Genomic DNA, 20,268 nt, shown 5'->3' with positions numbered 1-20,268 from the left:
GAGCCACCAGCGCCCGGCTCTGTATTGAATCTTAAAGATGTAAGTTCCCCCACTACCTCAAATTTCCAAAATACTTCTTTAAATTTTCCCCTTACCTCTTAGCAAACTAAAGATAGAATACAAACACTCTCTTATGCTATTTCCACTTTTTATGTAGCAGAATAGCAGGTTTAGAGAGCTATATTTGCTAACCAATAACTGTTCAGAGTAGAGGCTCAGCAAAAATAACAATGTGATTGTGTCCAAATAATTTGCCAGGTACTTATGAGTCATTTATGTCCAATGATCTGCAATTTGATAGTCCTTCATTGCAATTGTAGTGCTGAGAAGCATGCATAATTCCTACCTTCAATAGGCCTACATTTCAGAACTTTCACCACGGTCTTCTTGGCTGCTCTGAGTTCATAAGTAATAGTGAAAATGTGTAAACCTATTAAATATTAAATCTTTATAGAAGTAATTGGGAAACTTTAATATCCTGAATTAGTCATTCATCTCTCTGTGTTCTGCTTCCTTAACACAATGAGGCAAAAAGAGAGGTTGGCAATGAAAAGGACAGTGTATATGCAGACAGACAGAAGCTACAACTTGGTGGTTGTCTCTGCCAGTAAAATATGGCTCCAAGAGTTTACATGCTGAGAACTCATCAATTTAACCCACCACCATTTGTTGAGTCTCTTCTTTGAATAAAGTGATAAGAAAGCAATACAATGATGAATAAAAGATGATTTTTGTCCTTAAAAAGCTCACAGTCCAAGTCGGGCGCTGGTGGCTCACACTTGTAATAGCAGTTTGAAGCCAGCCTGGGCAGAAAAGTCCCTGTGAGATTCTTATCTCTGATTAATCACACAAAACCAGAAGTGGAGCAGGGTGCCTGTGGCTCATGCCTGTAATCCTAGCAACTTAGGAGGCTGAGATCTGAGGGTCACAGTTCAAAGCCAGCCCAGGTAGGAAAGTCCATTGAGCCTTTTTTTTTGGTTGGGCATGGGGCTTGAACTCTGAGCCTGGGCACTGTCCCTCAGCTCTTCAGCTCAAGGCTCTGGCTTTTTCTGCTTATGTGGTGCTGAGGAATTGAGCCCAGGGCCTCATGTATGCAAGGCAAGCACTCTACCACTGAGCCACCTTCCCAGTCCCTCCATTGAGACTCTTATCTCTAATAAACTATTCAGAAAAACCTAGAAGTGGTGCTGTGGGTCAAGTGGTAGAGCACTAGCCTTGAGTATAGAGAGGCCCCAGGACTGGCAAGAAAAAAAAAAAGCTCATAGTCCAGCAGCATATTACACTCAGAAGCATGCACAATGACAGTACCTTGAGGTAAATTTTGTATTCTATAAATCAAATGGACAGATTTCTCTTTAAAGTGTTTTGTCTACTGCTATGCTAGAGCAGAAATTACCAAACAAATGATAATCTGGTTTCTATATTTTTAAATATTTGAAAAACATCTAAAGGATAATAATGCTCTGGACATACCAAAATTCATAAAATTCAAGTTTCAGTGCCTATAAACAATCATTCATTTACACGTTGCTTATGATTGCTTTTGTGCTATGAGGACAAAGTAAAATAGCTGCCATTAGGACGGCAAGGCCCACAAAGCTAAAATATTGATTACCTCTAGTCCTTTCTCTATCTGGCTTTACAAGCAAATCATCTTTCACATCAGAGGCAGAAGGTATCCAAATATATCCAGCCTTCCTTATTTGTTTTTTTGCCAGTCATGGGGCCTGAGCTCTGGGCCTGGGCGCTGTCCCTCAGCTCTTCAGCTCACGGCGAGCACTCTACCACTTGAGCCACAGCGCCACTTCTGGCTTTTTCTGCTTATGTGGTGCTGAGGAATCGAACCCAGGGCCTCATGCATGCAAGGCAAGCGCTCTACCACTGAGCCACCTTCCCAGCCCCCTTATTTGGATTAGTGATAATATTCAACTAATATTCATGCAGACCACAGCATTATACTCTAATGTTAGTATCTCAGTGTTGTCCCACACAGAAATACTACTGTAACTGAGAATTCATAAATGAATTCAGTTATGATAAGAGTCAAACATTAACTGAACAAACTGGCCTAGTCCTAAACTTAATGAGTTCAAGTTAGTTCTACAAAACAAAAATTAGAAGACACTATTTTGAAAATGAACTTTACAATGTGGGGGGGGGGAGGAGGGAGATGTTGGGGAGGTGGGGAGGAAAGGATAATAAGGGAAAAACAAAAAGGGGGGTAACAATGCTCTATAGGAAATGTACTCATTGCCTCGCTCACGTAACTGTAGCCCCTCTGTACTGTATCTTTACAATAAATTTTTTTAAGTAGTCCTTTTCTTTTCTTTCTTTTTTTTGCCAGTCCTGGGGCTTGAACTCAGGGCCTAGGTGCTGTCTCTGAGCTTCTTTTGCTCAAGGCTAGCACTCTACTACTTGAGCCACAGCACAATGTATGTGGTACTGAGGAATTGAACCCAGGGTTTCATGTATACTAGACAAGCACTCTACCACTAAGTTACATTCCCAGCCCCTCCATCCCCAGGTTCTTTAAGGAAATTATTTAAGATGTCTTAAGTCAAATAAATGCCCTCTGCCCAAAACTGGCATAAAGGGATGTGGGGTTGTAGGAGTAGTGTCCATTATCACAAAAAAGACTCAAGTGAGCATAATTATATTCAAACGAGCACATTCAATGTTTTCTCTGAGGAAAAGACAGAAACCTTTCTTTCATGATCTGTGAGGTGGGTTTACTTTAGCTAGAATAGTCATCTAATGAGTCAGAAAAAGGATTTGCTAGTATTACTCTAGGATTGCTTGAAAACTCATCAAAAGTTCCTGAAAACTAAAATGATTAACTTTCCAGTCTTTCTTTTCTTTTCTCTCTCTCTTTTTTTTTTTTTTGGTTCAAGTCCTGGGGCTTGAACTCAGGGCCTAAGAGCTGTCCGTCCCTGTGCGCTTTTTTTGCTCAAGGCTAGTGCTCTAACACTTCACACAGCTTCACTTCTCATTTTTAGGTAGTTAATTGAAGATAAAAGTCTCAAAAGGGCTAGGAAGGTAGCTCAGTGGTAGAGTGCTTGCCTTGCATGCATGAGGCCCTGGGTTCGATTCCTCAGCACCACATAAACAGAAAAAGTTGGAAGTAGTGCTGTGGCTCAAGTGGTAGAGCGCTAGTCTTGAGCTGAAGAGTTGAGGAATGGCACCCAGTCCATACCCCAGGACCAGAAAGAAAAAAAAAGTCTCATAAACTTTCCTCCCCAGTCTGGCTTTGAACCTTGATCCTCATATCTCAGCCTCTTGAGTAGCCAGGATTATAGCCATGAGTTACTAACGCAGCACCCAGCCTAACAAGGTCTCAGATTTAGGCTTTATTCCTGAACCATATTCCTATTAGTTTAATGTATGCCCAGATTCCAAGCTCTTTTTTGGTACTAATCAGCATTTCTTATCTTTTCTGAGTGCATATAAAACCATTTTAAATTATACAACTTGATCGGCTCTACTTTCTTCATAGCCTAAACATTTCAGAGGGTAAAAATGGCTTGCATATGGGAGCCACTCAGTTGTACAAAAGGTAAATACATTCAACATAAATAATTCATTTATTTTAGGACAACGTTTCAAAACCAGAAAAGCTTATGAAAAGGCCTGGTTGGCAACAAGGAGCTTTTTAAGTCAGGAGATTTGAAGTACTATATAAAAGTCTTCCTTTTTCATGGAGAAAGTAGAAAGGCTCCAGATCTTTGAGAACTCAGATTTTTCTTTTCTTTTTTTTTTTTTTGGGGGGGGGTCCGGTCGTGGGGCTTGAACTCTGGGCCTGGGCACTGTCCCTCAGCTCTTCAGCTCAAGGCTAGCACTCTACCACTTGAGCCACAGCACCACTTCCGGCTTTTTTCTTTTTGCTTATATGGTGCTGAAGAATCGAACCCAGGGCCTCAGGCATGCAAGGCAAGCGCTCTACCACTGAGCCACCTTCCCAGCTCCAAGAACTCAGATTTTTATGACTATCTTCCACCACTATTTTATAGTAGGTGAGGGAAAAGGAGTGGCTAGCCCCAGGCACCTGCTGCATATACATGAATACCCAAGACAAAAATCTGTACAGTATGTATAAAAACATGAGAAAAACACATTTCTCATTCAGGTTTGTCTACAATGTGACCTTGGATAGATTACCAAACTTTTCTATGCTTCACAAAGGAAAAAAGTAAATAATCATAAAAAGTGCCAGATGGAGCTGGGTGCTGGTGGCTCACACCTGTAAACCTAGCTACTCAGTAGGCTGAGATCTGAGGATCATGGTTCAAAGCCAGCCTGGGTAAGAAAGTCCATGAGCCTCTTTTATCTCCAATTAACCACCAGAAAACTGGACATGGTGCGGTGGCTCAAGTGGTAGAGCTCTTGCCTTGAGCTGAAGAGCTAGGGGACAGCGCCCAGGCCCACAGAGTTCAAGCCCCATGACCAACCTCCCCCCACCAAAAAAAAAAAAAAAAAATGCCAGTTGGTATTTAACAAGTTCACTTTTTTTTCCTTACAGGTAAAAATAACATTTTTACCCTGGACTTTGCTGCATTATTAGGTTTCAGTAAGAATCTTAATGTCATTTCTTTATCTGAGGATTAGTATCTCCTTTACAATAGATCCAAAGCAGAATAGCTATTAGCAGATTACAATGGCTGCTAGAAAGCCAGGACAGAACAGTCCAGACTTAAATAATGATATTGATGACTAGAGCCATAGAGAGTTTCTCCCAGGCAAGTTGCTGTGTAAATGTGGAATTAAGTGTTTTACAAGAGCAAGATGAGTTCCACCCCTTCTTTAGAACCATTCAGTACAATTAAGAAGGATCTAGAAGTAGAGAGATCATTGTAGTTTCTTCTGTTATAATTAGTCCTTTCCAAATCCCAGTGGAGGGATCTGACCATAAGCTACTCTAGGTCCTTATACTAAAAATGTCAAAGCTATTTTTCACAACCATTACTCTATTATTCCTAAGGAGGACAGCTTGACTGAGAACAGTCATAAAAGTAATTTTATTGGTTCAGGCTAAATCATATGTCTCCATCATATTTTCTTTTTTTTTGGGTCCGGTCGTGGGGCTTGAATTCTGGGCCTGGGCACTGTCCCTCAGCTCTTCAGCTCAAGGCTAGCACTCTACCACTTGAGCCACAGCGCCACTTCCGGCTTCTTTTCTTTTTGCTTATGTGGTGCTGAGGAATCGAAACCCAGGGCCTTCATGCATGCAAGGCAAGCGCTCTACCACTGAGCCACCTTCCCAGTCCCTGTCTCCATCATATTTATCTATTTGCATTCTCATTTGTGCAGCTAGAGCACAATTTTCTCACCATTTGCCTACCTGCCCTGTCCCATCCTTTCTTTTGTTCCTGCCCTAGCTGACTCATTCTTCCCTCTGCTCACCACTTCTTCCCACCTACTTCAGCTATGCTTGGGTCTGGCTAATTTATCCTTTTCTCAATTACAAACATATATATGGTTCTTATCATGTGGCCAGCCCATATTCAATGATGGGTCTTCTCCACCCCAACGTAGATGGTCCTGCCTACCTCTCTCTAAACTTGTCATCTACCAACTCTTACTTCTGGATGTACTAGAATGTGAACAAAATAGAGGTACGCTGGATAAAAGGTTTATGGACTGAAAATAATGTAAAGTAACTTGTGTCTTCATAAGTTTAAAGCTCTGAAGGGCACAGAGAAATCTAAAAACAGTCTAATAAAATGAAAGTAAATTTGGAACTTGTTCCTGGTGACTTCAACTAACCCAGTATTAACAACTGAAAAAGAAAAAAGGTAAATAACTAAGGAAGATGACTTTAACTAAAAACAGCTTTTAATTCCTATGATTAAATACTGCTGTTTTTGTGATCTAACTGAGCCATTGTACTAAATATTGAAGCTACTAGGGAAAGTTACTAGGGTAAATTATAGGGAATCCAGAAGTCATCGCTAAATCTGATACCTAATACCGCATACTCAAAACAATTGGTATAACCTAGACTTGAAAAGAAAACATCAAAGTCCTGTTTCTCAACAATAAGAAGAAATGAAGCAAAAATAAAAACTTTGGGACTGGGAAGGTGGCTCAGTGGTAGAGTGCTTGCCTTGCATGCATGAGGCCTGGGTTTGATTCCTCAGTACCACATAAACAGAAAAGGCCAGAAGTGGTGCTGTGGGACTCAGGTAGTAAAGCGCTAGCATTGAGCTGAAGAGCTGAGGGACAGCAGCGTTCAGGCCTCACGACTGGCCAAAATAAATAAATAAACAAATAAATAAATAACTGCAAAGAATATATTTGGCTTAGAGGAAAAAAGTCTAAACTTTTGACTTTTTATCAGTAAGGAAAAGAAAACAATAATGTTTCATATTCTTTTTTTTTATTTTATTTGTGAAGATACTGTACAGAGGGGTTACAATTACATGGGCAGGATAATGCGTACATTTCTTACCAAGCATTGCAGCCTCCTCCTTTTGTTTATCCTTCACATCCCTTCCCAGCCTCCCCCCACTCCCCCAATCCCAATCTTTCTCCTTCCCCCCCTTCTTCCCCCCCATGTTTCATATTCTTTACATACAATGTCACATTTAAAATTTTTTGTTTTTCCTCGTACTGAACTCAGAAATTCATCACACTATAATCTCAACTACAGTTTACAAGTAAAAAATCTATTCCCAGCCTTGCCATCTCATTATAGGAAAACATATACACGGTTCTCTTGATTCACTAATCACTGGATGTTCCTTTTGTTGGGGTTATATTTATAATGTAATTGATTTCTAAAAAAAATCTGATTACAGTTGAGGATATAGTTCAGTGATAGAGTATTTGTTTAGCACACACAAAACCCCAGAGTTTGATCTCAGAACCACCCCTCTCCCCACAAAAAAGAGCCCTGCAAACCCAGCTTCTAAGTTCCAAGTCTTATCCAGGAACACTCTGTGTTCAAGGATATGGAACAGTCATTTAACACATACCCACAAGCCACCATGAGCAACAGCACAGGCTAAAGTTCAATGAAGGTAAATACTCATTGTGGCTGCCACCTAGGTTAGGACTATAGTAGATATTAGCACAGTTAGGTTTTAAGACTTAAATTAACAAGTAATTCTGGGTGCTAGTGGCTCATACCAGTAATCCTAACTATTCAGGAGGCTGAAATCTGAGGATCAAACTTTGAAGTCAACCTGGACAGGAAAGTCTACAAGACTCCTATAACTCCAATTAAACACTCAAAACGTAGAAGTGAAGGTGTGGCTCAAGTGGAAGAGCCCTAGCCTTGAGCATAAAAGCGCAGGGACAGTGCCCTGGCCCAGAGTTCAAGCACCAGGATAGTAGGCACAGACACACACACACAAAATCACAAATAGTGGCTCTCTTCTATAATCTACTAAACCAAAAGTCCTTTAATAGTACCTTTAATAGTGATACTTGAAAATAAAAGCCTTCCTGCAGTGATTAACAAAAAAAAAAAAAAAACCTGTCACATTGAAGGAAGTATAAAGGAGAGGAATTTCGACTGTTCTGTGATTAAACCAGATCCGAAATACTTCATCTTCTAAGAGAGATGAACTATAGATGTAGTCTATTTCAGGTTGGTAACATTTGTTTAATTAGAATATTTTTCAGGGGCTGGGAAGGTGGCTCAGTGGTAGAGCACTTGCCTTGCATGCCTGAGGCCCTGAATTCGATTCCTCAGCACCACATAAGCAAAAAGAAATGTACTCTTTACCTGATTTATGAGACTGTAACCCCTCTGTAGATCACCTTTATAATAACAATAAAAAAATTAAAAAAATATTTTTCAGTAAGCCAGTAAGGCATTTTAGTAACTTGAGCTTTCAGGTAGAAAAATAGACATTTAAAAAAAAAAAAGTATAAACTTGTTTGCATTGCTAGAGATTGAATCTAGGGCCTTTCAAATAATAACTAAGTACTTAACTACTAAGCTATATTACATTATATACCAGTCCTAAATTTTTACATCTTTGTGTATGTGTGTGTGTGTGCCAATAGTGGGGTATGAACTCAGGGCCTGGGTACTGTCTCTCTCTTTTTTTTTTTTAGTTGGTCATAGGGCTTAAACTCTGGGCTTGGGCACTATCCTTACACTCTTCAGCTCAAGGTGAGTGCTCTACCACTTGAGCCACAGTGCCACTTCCGGTTTTCTGAGTGGTTTATTGGAGGTAAGAGTCTCACGGATTTTTCTGCCCAGGCTGGCTTTGAACCGTGATCCTCAGATCTCAGCCTCCTCAGTAGCTAGGATTATGGGCATGAGTCACCGATGCCCAGCTGGGTACTGTCTCTTACTACCACTATCCCAAATCCCTGCTTCCAACTCAAGGCTAGCACTTTACCACTTGAGCCATACTTCTACTTCTTGCTCTTTACTTGTAATTTGGATACTAATTTCTTGGATGTCTGCCCAAACTGACTTCAAACTTCAATCCTCAGATATCAGCCTCCTGAGTAGCTAGAATTTAAGTCTATGGATAGATTTTGACAGTGCTGTGCTATTTCATAATGTGCTGCAAATGCTGGAAAAAAATAGTTTGAAAAATACGTACCTTGTCTCATTTCTTTCGATGTACATAACAAAATGAAAAGAACAATGAACTATTAAGAGGAAAAAGCCCCGTAGCATGTGTATTTGGAGTACTCACTCCAGGAACAGGACAGTAAAGAGCTTTATGGATGGCTATTGTCTACTTACCCAACAAGCAGGCTAGATATATGGTCTAGTAAAAAGAACAAACAAGACAAAAATCTTGCATATTTTAGGGTTTGTAGCTAGGCAATATGTTAAGAAAATGGAGAAGAAAAAAAAAGATGACTTACCTGAACTGCCAAGCTGTTTATAAAACCTGTACTCTAAATGAAGCTGTGGAGCACGTGATTTTATTGGTTCCTGAAATCCAAAAAGAAAAACTGTGATCAAATTTAGACAAAAGGGATTTTTCCATTTGTACATTTTTTTCAGAGTTACTATTGTCTAAGTACCTAATGTTTTAAGAGATTGTATCTATATCACAGTCTTTTCTTTTCACTCTGTCACTGAATATACAGCTGAGAGGAGATGAGCTAGATTATATGCAACCCCTTCCATAGATGACCAAGTAAAAACAGATTCTCCATGAGTCATCACTGAAGGACATCTCTTCAGCAAGAATTAATATGAAACATATTCTCCCAGGAAATAAAATGTCAATTTTTTTGGGGGGGGTCAGTTGTGGGGGTGGAACTCGACCTGGGCGCTGTCCCTCAGCTCTTCAGCTCAGGGCTAGCACCCTATCACTTGAACCACAATGCCACTTCTGGCATTTTCTGCTTTTGTGGTGCTGAGGAATCAAACCCAGAGCCTCAGGTATGCGAGGCAAGCACTCTACCACTGAGGCAACTTCCCAGCCCTGTCAAATATTTTTTAAAAGATAAATGCGTAACAACATGTATTTCTTGCATGCTTAATTATGAATTCTGGGGCTTTTATAATTTTTCTGTTTTTAGAAAAATATATTCTAAAAAAAAAAAAAGTTTCAGCTGGGCACAGGTGGCTCATGCCTGTAATCCTAGTTACTCAGGAGGCTGAGATCTGAGCCAGCCCAGGCAGTGAGACTCTTATCTCCAACTAAGCACTAGAAAAGGGGAAGTGGTGCTGTGGTTCAAGCAGTAGATCTCTCCCCTTGAGCTGAAGAGCACAGGGACACACCCAAGCCCAGAATTCTAGCCCCACAACCAACCAAAAAAAAAAAAAAGTTTCAAATAGGGCTCCGAAGGTGGCTCAGTAATAGAGTGCTTGCCTTGCATGCTTGAGGCCCTGAGTTGGATTCCTCAGCACCGCATAAACAGAAAGTGGTGCTGTGGCTCAAGTGGTAGAGCACTAGCCTTTAGCTGAAGAGTTGAGGGACAGCGTCCAGGCCAAGTTCAGCCCCCACAACCAATCAAAAAAAAAAAAAGTTTCAAACACACAAAAAAATGGCAAAAGTAAAGATAATGAGACAACCATTTAAAAGATACCACTATTAATATTTTGGAAAATATTTAACCAAGTATTTCCTTTGTGGATTTAAAAAAATACACAATTTCTTATATCCTAAATTCTATGTAGTCCAGGCTGGTTTTGAAGCTGAAAATAATACTGACACAATCTCCAGGGGTTATACATGTGTATCACCATACTTAGATTTGACATAAAACCTAAAACAAAGCAGGTTGTGTTCTAGGAACATGCCTGAGACCTTATCTCAAAAATAACAAGTAGGGCTGGGAAGGTGGCTCAGTGGTAGAGCGCTTGCCTTGCATGCATGAGGCCCTGGGTTTGATTCCCTAGCACCACATAAGCAAAAAGAAAAAAAGCCGGAAGTGGCACTGTGACTCAAGTGGTAGAGTGCTAGCCTTGAGCTGAAGAGCTGAGGGACAGCACCCAATTCAGGCCCCATGACCGGACCCCCCCCCAAAAAAAAAAAACAAGCACATGCCCAGGCGCCCATGGTTCATGTCTATAAATCCTAAGCTACTCAGGGGACTGAGATCTGAGGATCACAGCTCAAAGCCAGCCTGGGCAGGAAAGTCCATGAGACTCATATCCAAATAACCACCAGAAAACCAGAAGTAGCACTGTGGCTCAAGTGTTAGAGAGCTCGCTTTGAGCTAAAGAGCTCAGGGACAGTGCCAAGGCCCACAGAGTTCAAGCCCCACAACCAACCAAAAAAAAAAAGGCACAAAAGAGTAGAGATGTGCTCAGTGACAGAATCCCTTTCTTATAAGTGTGAGACCTTGATTTCAAATCCCATTATTACTAGAAACAAATAACAAACCACCTTTATATGAGGGGGAGGGGAGGTAAATTCTAGTCTATGCTTTATTGGATAATTATTTTTAAATGTTTCCTCCCATTTCATAGGTTGCCTTTTCATTCTGCTAAATGTCTCTGGATCCACAGAAGCTTAAAATTTTGCTAAAGTTCAATTTATCAATTTTTTCTTTGGTTGTTCGTAATTTTTGGTATCATACGTAAGAAACTGCTGACAAATGCAATGTGATATTATTTTTCCCCTATGATTTATGGTCACTGAAGTCTTTAATTCGCCAAGCATTTTTTCCCCCGGGTCCTGGGGCTTGAATTCAGTGGTGCTATGGCTCAAGTGGTAGTGTGGTCAAGGCTAGTGCTCTACCACTTGAGCCATAGCACCACTTTCCTGTTTATGTGATATGGAGGAATTGAACCCAGGTCTTCATACATACAAGGCCTAAGTACTTTATCACTAAGCCAAGAGTTAAATTTTGTACATAAGGTAAAGGTTCAACTTTATAACATGTGGATTTTCAGTTTTCCCAGCACCACTGGTTGAAAATACTGTCCTTTTTCCCACTGAGTGATTTTATGTCCTATTCATTCAGTGTTCAAGAGAGAGATTTTCCTTCCCTTGGTAACACAGGCTGATGTTTAATAAGTTGCATAGATTATATTTAGGTTTTGTTCAAATCTCCTTGCTGAAATAAATAAGAGTTATCTTTTTTTTTGGGGGGGGGTCTGGTCATGGGGCCTGAACTCTGGGCCTGGGCACTGTCCCTCAGCTCTTTAGCTCAAGGCTAGTGCTCTACCACTTGAGCCACAGCGCCATTTCAGGATTTTTTTTCCCTTTTTGCTTATGTGGTGCTGAGGAAATCGAACCCAGGGCCTCATGCATGCAAGGCAAGTGCTCTACCACTGAGCCACCTTCCCAGCCCCAATAAGAGTTATCTTATGTCCTCAAAAACAAGATCAATAGTTCCTCCACAATCTATGAATACTGTAATGGATAGCTTCAAATAACAAAACTATCAATCCTTTCTTAGGCTTTTATTAGGCAAAGTAATTTCAGTTCCATAAACTTCCAGACTAGTTTTACTTTTTATTTTTAATTCTTTATCTTTGAGGATTGATTCCACCCTGAATCCATTTGGAATGTTTCTGACTAGTGTGATAAAGTCTCAAGCCATTCTATTCTACTTGGGATAAGAATCATCCCTTTCCAGGAAGTGGAAGTGTGGCTCAAGTGTTAGAGCACCAGTCTTTTTTTTTTGGTCAGCCGTGGGACTTGAACTCTTGGGCCTGAGGTGCTGTCCCTAAACTCTTCAGCTCAAGGTGAGCACTCTATCCTACCACTTGAGCCACAGTGCTACTTCCAGTTTTATGAGTGGTTTATTGGAGATAAGAGTCTCACAGAATTTCCTGCTTGAGCTGGCTTTGAACCATGATCCTTAGATCTCAGCCTCCTGAGTAGCTAGGATTACAGTCATGAGCCACTGGCACTGGCTAGAGCACCAGTCTTGAGTGTAAAAAGGGAAAGCAAGACTGAAAGGCCCTGAGTTCAAGCCCCAGTACTTGCACATGAATGAATGAATGAGCAAATAATTCCTTTCTGGCAAATCCATGATGTATATGCTGCCTACTTGTGGTATACCTGTCTTTATACTGTAATGCTTGTATTCAAGTAATTTTTATTTTATTAAAAATGGCCCCAAAGTACAAGAGTAGTGATGTCAGCAATTTGGATATGCCAAAGAAATACCAACTAAAAAGAAAAAAGTGCTCCACCTAAAGAAAAAAACATTTGTGCTGGGTATGGTGGCACATGTCTGTAATTCTAGCACTTAAAGGCTGAAGCAGAAGGCTCACAAATTTGAGGCCAGCCTGGGTCACAGAGCAAGACCATGTCCTCCTTGCCCCCAATAAAACATTTGTGGCAAGAATTAATCTTTTTCCTCTGTGGAAAAAAAAAAAAAAACAAAAAAGAAATTCAAACAAATTTTGCTACTATATCTCAAGCTGCAAACATTATGGCCATAATGCATGGTAAGTACATTAAGATGGAAATGGTAGTAAATTATGACATCTGGTGCTAACTGCATTTTAAGGCAACCACTGAGTCTTGAGAAATATTTCATAAGGATAAGGATACTACAGTGTTGATTTCTCTACCTTTCCATTCCCTGTTCTTTGCTCCAGTAGATATTTGCTTTCTGTTTAAAATTTTTCTGCTGTTCTTCAGACTTGAATCCAGTGGATCTCACATTGCTTCACCACTTCCTTATCAGCTGTCCTCTCCTCTGTATACTTGATCCTCCCTCCCTCCCTCCCCACAAATGCTGTAGCCACCATCCCAGAACTATATCCAAGTTCTGCTCAAAAGCTCTGGGAGGCTCCCAGGTGCCAGTCGACTGGAAGATTCTGGCCTGGCACTGTGGCTCTTCCTCAGGTTCTCCTCCACAGGAAGTTAGTAGTCCTGTAAAAGTATTCTCTGGCATATCTGACTTTTCATTTTTCTTGACCATGTGAGTAATTCTAATTATTTAAGGCTATTCACAAGGCAGAAGCAGCTCCTAAGATACTTTAAAATTGGGCACCAAGCTGGGCACTGGTGGCTCATGCCTGTAATACGAGCTACTCAGGAGGCTGGGATCTGAAGATCTCGGTTCAAAGCTAGCCCGAGCAAGAAAGTCGTGAAATTCTTATCTCCAATAAACCATGAAAAAACCAGAAATGGCGCTGTAGCTCAAGTGGCAGAGCGTTAGCCTTGAGCTGAAGAGCTGAGGGACAGTGCTCAGGCCCAGAGTTCAAGCCCATGACTGACAAAACAAAAACAAAAAACAAACAAAAAAAAAAAACTGGGCACCAGTGGCTCATCCTAGCTATTCAGAAGGTTGGGATTTGAGGATCTGAGCAGGAAAGCTGTGAGATTCTTATCTCCTTAAAATAAAAAAATAGAATTGGAACAGTGGCTCAAAGTGGTAGAGTGCTAGCTTTGAGCACAAAAGTTCAGATGAGAGACAGTACCCAGGCCCTGAGTTCAAGCCCCCAGACCTGCACAAAACAAAACAATACAAAAATTCTTATTACTGTATACTTGCTCCTGTCACTTTATTTTTCAAGACTGCTTTTGAGATTTTTTTCTTCTATTAGAATTGTCTATATTTCCTCTACCAAATTTATAATAGTCAATTTATCTCTATGTTATTATTTTTTTTGCCGGGGGGGGGGAGGAGGGGGGGGGTCCAGTCATGGGCCTGAACTCTGGGCCTGGGCACTGTCCCTCAGCTCTTTAGCTCAAGGCTAGCACCCTACCACTTGAGCCACAGCGCCACTTCCGGCTTTCTTTTTGCTTATGTGGTGCTGAGGAATCGAACCCAGGGCCTAAAGCATACAAGGCAAGCACTCTACCACTGAGCCACCTTCCCAGCCCTTATCTCTATATTATTGACATGATTTACCATTACATTTCACTTCCTCTATTATTTTTCCTTCTACTTTGTATGACCAATGTAGCTCAGTAGTAGAAGGCATACATTGCACGTATGAGGCCCTGGGTTCAATCCCAGGAGGAAGAAAAACAAAGCAAAACAAAACAAGAACCCTAAGAATGGAATTTATATCTATTAATATGGTATGTCTGAGAACTACATTTCTCTTTCAAGTAAAAAGGTAAATAAAGGTGTTTTAGAGCATAACAGTCTTATCTGTGAGTCTGTTTTCTTGATGTTTGGCTTATTCTACACGGAATACAACAGTATAGTGACTGAGCTCCGTTCACTGTAAGGGAAAAATCTGTATTAAGTATCATGCTCCTATAAGGTAGCCATCTGCTGTAGGTTTAGGATTTCAGGAAGGCATGTGTGTTCCAGAATAACCAGGATTCTGGCAAATGGCCAGACTTCTATGAAAATGAAATAAACATCTGGCACAGAAATACAAAGAAGCTCTGCTGGCTGCTGTTTCAATTCTACTTTGTTTGGATCTTCATTGTGGGCTCTTGTTTCTTTGGTTTTTAAGAACTTTAAAAAACAACTAGCCTCCGGGCATCGGTGGCTCACTCCTGTAATCCTACCTACTCAGGAGACTGAGATCTGAGGATGGTGGCTCAAAACTCTATGGTGGCAGGAAACTCTATGAGACTCTTATCTCCAATAAACCACTCAGAAAAGGGAAGTGGCAATGTGCCTGAAGTGGTAGAGTACTCGCCTTGAGCTGAATAGCTGAGGGATAGTGCCCAGGCCCAGAGTTCAAGCCCCACAACCGACAAAAAAAAAAAAAGCCTAGGTACCCTAGGTAGCCTAGGTATGGTGGCTTATGACTGTAGTCATTAGAATTCGAATTAAGTAGATCCCGTTTCTTCTCCTTTCTCCCCAGAAATAACACCTCTAGCTTGCAACTAACGAAGTTCAAAGCTACCTGTAAACTTTGGGGGACTTACTAGTATTTCTAGAGGCCAGACATTTATATAGAAATTAGTCATATAAATTATTCCATATAACTAAAAATGGCTTGGAATCAACTTTAAATTCAAGAAAGAACTGTTTCTAAACTTATTGTTCCTCCAAGAAATAAAATTAATCTTTCCTTCTTTCCTTCCTTCCTCTTTCTTCCTTTCTTCTTTCTTTCCTTCCTTCCTTCCTTTCTTTTCTTCTTTCTTTCTTTGTCAGTTGCAGAGCTTAAACTCAGAGCCTGAGCACTGTCCCAGAGCTTTTCTACTCAAAGCTAGAACTCCACCACTTTGAGCCACAGCTCCACATCTACTACTTCTAGTTTTCTGGTGATGAGAAGAGTCTCACAGACTTTCCTGCCTCCTAGGCTTTGAACCATGATTAGCCTACTGAGTAGCTAGGATTACAGGCATGAACCTGTAGCACTAAACTTAAAATTAATTATTTTTTAAGTAGGGCATTTTTGTTCTTTGTGGGTTATGGGGCTTGAACTCAGGGCGTGGGCCCAGTCCCTGAACCTCTTTGTGCTCAAGGCTACTGCTCTACCACTTGAGCCACAGTGCCACTTTAGGTTTTTGAGAGGTTAATTGAAGATAGGACTCTCATGGGGAATTTTCTGTCCGGGCTGGCTTCAAACTGTGATCCTCAGATCTCAGCCTCTTTTTTTTTTGGTTGGTCCTTGGGCTTGAATTCGGCTTGGGCGCTGTCCTTGCGCTCTTTGGCTCAAGGTGAGTGCTCTACTGCTTGAGCCACAGTGCCACTTCTGGCTTTTTCTGCTTATGTGGTTCTGAGGAATCGAACCCAGGGCCTCATGCATGCAAGGCAAGCACTCTACCACTGAGTTAACTTCCCAGCCTTGAAAGATTTTTAAGACCCTGATTAGAAAAACAGATTTGGTTTTCTTCTAAATTTATTTAGTAGTTTGTTGTTGTTGTTCTTATTGTTGTTTTCTGTCAGTCACGAGGCTTGAATTCTGGGCCTGGGCACCGTCCCTGAACTCTTCAGCTCAAGATAAGCACTCTACCACTTGAGTCACAGCACCACTTTTGGTTTTCTGGTGGTTAACTGGAGATAACAGTTCCATGGACTTTCCTGCCTGGGCTGGCTTTGAACCCCAATCCTCAGATTCAGCCTCCTGACTAGCTAGGATTACAGGTGTAAGTCTGCAATCTTTATTTAGTAGGTTTTTTTTTGTTGTTTTTTATTTTTTTGGGTCCGGTCGTGGGGCCTGAACTCTGAGCCTGGGCACTGTCCCTCAGCTCTTCAGCTCAAGGCTAGCGCTCTACCACTTGAGCCACAGTGCCACTTCCGGCTTTTTTCTTTTTGCTTATGTGGTGCTGAGGAATCGAACCCAGGGCCTCATGCATGCAAGGCAAGTGCTCTACCACTGAGCCACCTTCCCAGCCCTATTTAGTAGTTTTAAAAAGTTAAAATTTTTTGAAAATTGTCAGGAACCAGTGGCACATTTGAGGATTTGAAGATCATGGCTCAAAGCCAGCACAGTAAGAAAAAGTCTGTGAGATTCTTATCTCCACTAAACTACCAAAAAGGCTAGAACGGGAGCTGTGGCTCAAATGTTAAAGGAATAGCTAGCCTTGAGCAAAGAAAAGCTCACCTTGGCCCTGAGTTCAAGTCCAGAATTGGCACACACATGCGCCCCCAACACATACACACGCGCGTGTGCAGGCGCGCACACACACACACACGTATACACTCACATGTGCGTGCAGTAAAGCTGGGTAGAGTGGCTCAGGCCTGTGTAATTCTAGATGCACAAGAGGTAGAAATTGGGGGATTGAAGATTGAGGCCAGTCCAGGAAAAAAGTTCATGAGAGACTGAGAATGTGGCTTAGTCGTAGAGGGCTTGCCTCGCAAGCATGAAGCCCTGGGTTCATTCAATTCCTCAGTTTCACATAAACAGAAAAAGCCAGAAATGGTGTTGTAGCTCAAGTGGTAGAGTGCTAACCTTTAGCAAAAGAAGCTCAAGGACAGGCCCCAGGCCCCAAGTTGAACCCTCAGGACAGGAACAACAACAAAAAAGTGTATGAGACTCCATCTCAAAAAATACTTGTGCATAGTGGCACATCTTGGTACAATGACTAGATGGATGCAGTGATACATGACTGTTATTCCCTGAAATGTAAGGAACACAAGTAGGAAGATTGTTGCCCAGGCTGGCCAGGGCATAAAGTAAAACTCTACCTCAAAAATAACCAATACAGAGCTGAGATGCAAAGTGCTTACCTAGAAATCCAACATCCTAACTTCAATTCCCAGTACCAAATGAGAAAAGTAAAAAAAAAAAAAAAAAGTAAAAGAATAACCTCAGTACAGCCAAAATTAAAATACAAAAAATATTAGCACCAAGAATACCAAAACATAATTACTACAAACACAAATTCTACTCACCAGTTTGATTGCTACATATTCATTGGTGTAGAGATTTTTACCTAAGGGAAAAGCAGAGTACATATATATGTTTAGTGTCATTTCTTCTGGGAAATCCACAGAAAAATCTTAGCTTACAGGGTCATGAGAAAGGTCACATTCCCAAAGCTGTTCACATATATGAAATATGATTTCTAAGTGAAAAGCTAAACAGAGATAATGAGATCCAGCAAGACTAGAAAACAAAGAAGAAAAAAAAAGCTTGGGAATCCAAAGACGTAAGCTACACAATAAAATTATATTTTAAGAGAAAGAGTAAATCAACCAACCTTGACTTCTTCTTGTTCCCTGACACAATATTTTTTCCCAACTATTGTACCACAAGGCAATGAAAGAAAAAAATGCCATAATTTCAAAGACAGAATTTTAACTTGGTTTGGAGATATAGGTCAGTGGTAGAGTGAATGCCTAGTATGTGTGAGACCCCCAAGTCCAATCTTCAGTACTGAAAACTGGGGGAGGGAGAGTAATTTAACCTCTTGCCACAATAAACACAAACTGATTTTTCTAACATACTAATAGAATATTTTTTAGTCTTGTCCTAGTATTTAGTGGCAACTTTAGCTGACCTAATGTATAGATAGAATGAAATAAAATAAAATATTACCCAGTTTCTCCTTTTGTGGAACTCATTGACTGTCTATAAGCAGATAGTTCTTCTGTTTAACAGAGCTCATCAGAATTCTACTCTGTATGAACAGGAAACAAATCTTTATCTGTACAACACATAGCTCAGGGTTCTTCCTAAATCCTGAAATAATTTTTTTTCTAAACTTGTATACATAGAATCAATATTTTCCTGCACACCTAAAGAACCTAGAGTAATGACGATAAGAAGAGCAACAGCCACTTAGTAAGTCCATATTACATACTGAGTATTTAGCCCATGCCCAGCCTGAAACCCTTTCAATCCTCAAGCCCTTGGCACATTATACATAGTTCAGCTACTGCACTAGATTCATACTATTTCTCATATTTTTTCTCCTATTTTATTCCATTAGAGAATAAGTATCATATCCTGAGGGTAGGAAAATTAGGTAATTGTTTTCTTCTTTTTTCTTCTTCTTCCTTTTTTCCTCCTCCTCCTCCTTCTCCTCTTCCTCCGCCTCCTCCTTCCTTCCCCCTCCCCCTTTCTCTTCCCCTCCCCCTCCTCCTCCTTCTTTTTTGTTTTTTTGTCAGTCCTGGGGCTTGAACTCTGGGCCTGGGCACTGTCCCTCAGCTCTTCAGCTCAAGGCTAGTGCTCTACCACTTAAGCCACAGTGTCACTTCCTAGTTTTTTGGAGATAAGGGTTTCATGACTTTTCCTGCCAGGGCTGGCTTTGAACTTTGATCCTCAGATCTCGGTCTCCTGAGTAGCTAGGATTACAGGCTTGAACCACCAGGGCCTGGCCAGTTTTCTTAATGCTTTCTAGTGTTTTAAGACCATATTCTGCACGTCTGACACTTAAAACCTAGACTGATTTATTGGGATATACTGTATTACTGCTTTTAAAAACTACTAATCCAGGCAGGAAAGTCCATGAGACTCTTATCTCTAATTAACCACCAGAAAACCAGAAGTGGCACTGTGGGTCAAAGTGGTAGAGTGCTAGTCTTAAGCAAAAAAGTTCAGAGAGTGTGGTTCTGTGGCTCAAGTGGTACAGTGCTCACCTTGAGCTGAAGAGCTGAGGGACGGCACCCAGGCCCAGAGTACAAGCCCCACAATCAACCAAAAAAACAAACAAACAAACAAACAAACAAAACCCGGGGACAGCGCTTAGGCCAAGTTCAAGCCCTACAACCAACCAAAGCGGGGGGTGGAACCTAACATAAATAGCTTTATATGTACATATCATGGAAAAGGATAAAGGTATATAAAGAGTCCACAATTCTTTTCTAATTTCTCAGTTATTTTCTGATTTTTTTTTTGGGGGGGGTCAGTCATGGGCTTGAACTCTGGGCTTAGGCATTTTCCCTCAGCTCTTCAGCTGAAGGCTAGCATTCTACCGCTTGAGCCACAGCGCTTCCGGTTTTCTAGTGGTTTATTGGAGATTAGAGTCTCAGGGACTTTCCTGCCCGGGCTGATCCTCAGATCTCAGCCTCCTGAGTAGCTAGGATTACAGGCATGAGCCACCAGCGCCTGGCTATTTTCTGATTTTTATTTAACCTAACTTGGTCTTACAGTAGAGAAAACCAAACACTGCATTTTTGAGAACAAAATGCTGTTTCTAAGCTCTCATTTACCAAACTGTAGAATGCACCTTGATCAGTCATCTCCCTCATCTTTCTCCCTTCTCCCATTTTACCAAATCTCCTATTTCTACTTTCATATATGTAAACTGAATAGGATTGCATTTGCCCACCATTCCTCTTTCCACCTGCTCCCTCCTTTTAGCCTCCTTGGCCAGTCCCCTGGGTCATGAATTTATTTCAGCTTCCTGATATTAAAAAAATGATATTCTTAATCAGTGATCAGTCTTCACTACCAAGAGTCATTCCTCCAAAGTTCTCACTAAACTAAAAAGTGATAGACAAACTATGAAATTACTATCAGCTTTATTTCATTTTATTTTATTTTGTGTGTGTGTGTGTGTGTGTGTGCGCGTG

At 40.9% G+C, this 20,268-nt stretch overlaps 1 protein-coding gene across 2 annotated transcripts in view; it reads right to left on the bottom strand.

The window, feature by feature from the left end:
* Csnk1g1 (casein kinase 1, gamma 1) overlaps positions 1–20,268 on the bottom strand; it is a 163,771-nt gene that overhangs the window by 62,199 nt on the left and 81,304 nt on the right. For both annotated transcript variants that reach the window (XM_013010224.1, XM_013010223.1), the window contains 2 exons: positions 17,644–17,684; positions 8,833–8,902 (listed from right to left, as the gene is read on the bottom strand). In XM_013010224.1, coding sequence (XP_012865678.1) covers positions 8,833–8,902; positions 17,644–17,684 — 111 coding nt within the window. The remainder of the gene's footprint in view (positions 1–8,832; positions 8,903–17,643; positions 17,685–20,268) is intronic.

This window comes from Dipodomys ordii, unplaced genomic scaffold (assembly GCF_000151885.1).
Source record: "Dipodomys ordii isolate 6190 unplaced genomic scaffold, Dord_2.0 Scaffold11, whole genome shotgun sequence".
NCBI lineage: Eukaryota > Metazoa > Chordata > Mammalia > Rodentia > Heteromyidae > Dipodomys > Dipodomys ordii.
Note: the sequence above shows the minus strand (reverse complement) of the source record. Positions and strands in the feature narration are given on the sequence as shown.